Source organism: Cyprinodon variegatus, unplaced genomic scaffold, assembly GCF_000732505.1.
Source record: "Cyprinodon variegatus isolate N-32 unplaced genomic scaffold, C_variegatus-1.0 Scaffold283, whole genome shotgun sequence".
In the NCBI taxonomy this organism is placed as follows: domain Eukaryota; kingdom Metazoa; phylum Chordata; class Actinopteri; order Cyprinodontiformes; family Cyprinodontidae; genus Cyprinodon; species Cyprinodon variegatus.
In genome coordinates this window covers 271,404-275,260 of record NW_015150736.1, presented here as the reverse complement: position 1 = coordinate 275,260, position 3,857 = coordinate 271,404, and the positions used below count along the sequence as shown (strand labels likewise).

Here is a 3,857-nt window from a genome sequence, read left to right as displayed (position 1 = left end):
AACTAAAGTAGGCTATCGTTTAAAATGGCTTTTATTAACCTTTTCCACCAAGATAAATTTATTTTTAAGCTGACTTCAGCTTGTTAGCATTATCTGACATTTAATTATTCTTTTAAAGCATAAACTATTTTTTAATGCAATTTAACTGGACGGACGGAAGGAAATCCTTTTGATTGTAAACAGAAACTTTATTAATTTCTGTCTTAAAGTTATAGCAATTTTTTTGAAGAAGAAGAAGAAGTATAAAAGCGTTTATTGTTGCAGTTATTGGTCGCAAGTAACGATATCAATAAGTTTTTCGTTTTTAAGCATGTCTAACTCGTTTAAAACTCAAAACTGAAAAGTTACGCGAAACACTGACGCCAGTGGACAGAATTCCAAAGGAACCTTAAAGGCATCAGTTACCATGACAACAGAACACAAGCCTACTCGACGCTTCTAAATGCATCTGCTCTCGTCGGGCGGGGGGAATAAAAAACGATAAACAGACACTCAGATTTGGAGGTGGGTAGTAACTAGTTGCTATTATATCAGTTACAGTTACTTTTTTGACACAGATATACTTTTAGGCGTAGTTTTTTGTACGCCATATTGTTTACTTTAACTTGAACCTACCGTTTGGTTTAGAGGCCAAGTTAATATACAGCAAGCAGTGAGTAATGGTGCTGGTTTTATAAGCTCTACATTAAAAAGAAAATTGGTTTGGAGAGTTTTACAGCCTGGAATTTTTCTTTTTAAAATTTGCATTTTCTGGTTGTTTTAATTGTTCTGTCTAATATGGGGCGCCTAAAGTTAATAAGCAAAAATTGGGAGCAATATTTATGGTTATTTTGCGTTTTTTAAGAGAAACATAAGGACTTTATTTTTTTCCCCCAATTCATTTTTTCACTATGTCATTCATTCATTTATAAAAAATCTTAAACTGTTAAATTAATATTTAGCTTGCAAATTAAATATTTAGTTTTGAAATACACCATCCTGGAGAGAAATATCAGCTGTGCTGCTGCCATCAACACCTTTGTTTATAGATGGTGGAGATCGGCCTGTTTTCCAGTGTAGTCCTGTTTCTCTGACTGTGACTGGCTGGATGTGCTCTCTTCTTCCTCTGACATGGGAGCTGGCTCGGAGCTCGTCTGCCTGGCTGTGCGTTTCCTGGACGGGGCCGTCTTTTACAGCTGCTTTTTCTATCTCTGTTTCTGTCTCCTTGAACCCCAGTCGGCCTCGGTAGATGGCCGCTCACACTGAGCCTGGTTCTGCTTGAGGTTTCTTCCTGTTAAAAGGTAGTTTTTCCTCTCCACTGCTTAGTGTGAGGGATTGCCTTTAAGTTAATGAGTCGATGCAATCAACTGGTTTTCCTTAGATAGAAAACTTTGAATCAATTTAAAGTGTGTAAAGTTCCTTGAGATGATGTGTTGTGAATTGGCGCTATAGAAATAAACTGAGTTGAATCAAGGAATGTGACAGTTGGACCCCGTGTCCTGGGTTCACCTTTGTAGGGTGGCCCCTGATGCTCGGACTCTTGTTATTTCACAATCCTGTAAAAGCTGATTTCTATTGCAAGTGCAACTTATTGGACCAAAGTTTTTCCTTGTATACTGAATTGAAAATTCAGTATACAATTGAAAATTGAAAATATTTAGCTCCATAATTAATATATAGTTTGTTAAATTAATGTTTAGCTCCAAATTAAATATTTATTTAACAAACAAAATATTTAGCCAACACCAAGCTAGTTAAATACTTAGCTAGCCTGGTGCTAGCTAAATATTTAGCCAATATGCAAACTGACTTGCAGAAATACGGAAGTGAACTACCAAAGGAAAAGCCTGAGAATCTCCATACAAATCCTACGGCATCACACTGACAGGAAACCACAAGTTCGTATATGAAAAAAAAGTAATTCATTCCAAAATGAATGGTTGTCTTTGAAATTGTTTAATTTGACCGTATACATTTGTTTTAGGAAACTGGCAAATGTTTATTGTTCTGTTAACGTGGGCTACAGAGCAATAATTAACAGTGACACACAAAACGGTGTCATTTATGAAGACAAAAAGGATAAAACACATTAAGTATTAAAAGCACATGTAAATAAAAAATACTTTACTGATCCCAGCAATTAATTAAACTAAAATAGTTACCGTAAATCATAAAAAGCCAAAACCAAACAACACTTTGAATAAAAGCATGTCTCTCAGTCGATCAATCAATCAAACTTCTTTATTGTCGACAACAATTTACATTCCAATCTCTTTAACAGAGCTGATTCAAATTTTTTTCTAATAAGAGAACTTCTTGTCTATGCTTTTTTTTTTCTTGTGTCTTTTTAAAACCCACTGCAGAGCTAAAAGATGACCTGATGTAGCTCCAACAGAAATAGAGATGCCTTCACCTCATCCTCGTACGTTTCTGATAAGATGCCAAGCTTTCACACATACAGTATCAGCGCAGCCACTGTACTACTCTACATTTTGTGCTTTCAGCTAAATGAGCAATCACTGCTGTGGTTTCAGAGGCTGATAATGCTGCCAAATTACAAAAATCAGATATAAACTGGGGGAAAAAATCTGGGGAGTAGAAATAATATAATGGCACCGCTGAACTTATGTGCTCTGTTTTTTTTTTTTACTTTTTACAGAAATGAGGAGGAGGACACCACAGAGTCCATACAAAATGCTGAACAGCCGCACAGTTTTTGCACTGAGCGCTGAGGAACCGGCGGAACGAAGAGAGGTCTGTTTGCTTCTTGAGGGATGTGTTTGAAAATGTTTTCTCTGCAGTGAAGCTGCGCTGCAATCTTTGCAGCAAAGCTGGATTCAGTCAGGTTGAAGGCAGGCCCCTTGTCTCCTCACCCCGTCTTTCTTTTTGATGCTCAGGAGATGCAGAAATTTCTGGCACTGCCAATTGAAGAAAAGGCAACCCACGCTGTGAGAGAGCTGGCCAAGAAGAAGAATGAGGTGGTGGGAGAAGTGGAGGAGGAGAGTGGGGAGAAGAAGAGTGTGAAGCAAACTCAGACCAAAACAGCTGGCCGTAAACAAACACCGAGCCCGCATGATCAGAAAATTAGCAGGATGAGAGGAGGTAAAGTTAGAGTTTATGAGAAATGAAGTTGTAAAAAAAGTGGACTAGCATAACCCTACTCTGAAAATACCTGATTTTATTTCAGTATCTTTATCCTGGGATTATAAATCCACTTAAAGAAAAATTTAGTTTTTAACAAAATCAACTCTGGATCAGTTAATGGGACCAAAACAATGTCACATCAGATATTTCTTCTCCATCTAACTTGCTTCTCTGAAATAGAAAGATCATGATAATAATTAAAATAATAATAATTGAAATGTATTGATCTCACATTGGAGAAATTTATCTCTGCATTTTACCCATCCCCTTGGGGAGCAGTAGGCTGCCATTGTGTAGCGCCCAGTGTGGGGTTAAGGGTCTTTGCTCAGAGACACAGCGTGCAGGCAGTGGGGATCAAACCAGGTACTTGCCATCTTCTCAGAGCACAAACGCACTGCTCTAACCATGATGAGTCAACACTGAGGCCAGTTTTTAAACCATTTTCTTCTGGTCTGGAGGAGGAACCATGTTTATGTTCATATACTTTGAGCAGAAAGGCGAAGGAGGTGAGAAAATGCTTCAGTTACTGGGAATCGTTTGCTTTGGTTCAGATACAGTTTTACAGAAATAAACACTCCTTATGAGTTTAGCAAGCAGAACGACATGATTATCTGCTCACTGTATGGGCGTATACCAAGTATGGGTATATGGTAAATTTGTAGGACTCTCATAGACAATCATAAAATATATATATATATATATATATATATATATATATATATATATATATATAT

General features: G+C 37.2%; 1 protein-coding gene across 1 annotated transcript in view; it reads left to right on the top strand.

Annotated features, from left to right (window-relative positions):
* Positions 1 to 454: 454 nt before the first annotated feature.
* Positions 455 to 3,857, top strand: part of LOC107090154 (coiled-coil domain-containing protein 37-like) — an 18,358-nt gene continuing 14,955 nt past the window's right edge. Inside the window, exons 1-3 of the mRNA XM_015383381.1 lie at positions 455 to 504; positions 2,639 to 2,733; positions 2,877 to 3,081. Of these exons, the coding sequence (XP_015238867.1) occupies positions 2,641 to 2,733; positions 2,877 to 3,081 (298 nt within the window). The 5' untranslated portion in view covers positions 455 to 504; positions 2,639 to 2,640. The remainder of the gene's footprint in view (positions 505 to 2,638; positions 2,734 to 2,876; positions 3,082 to 3,857) is intronic.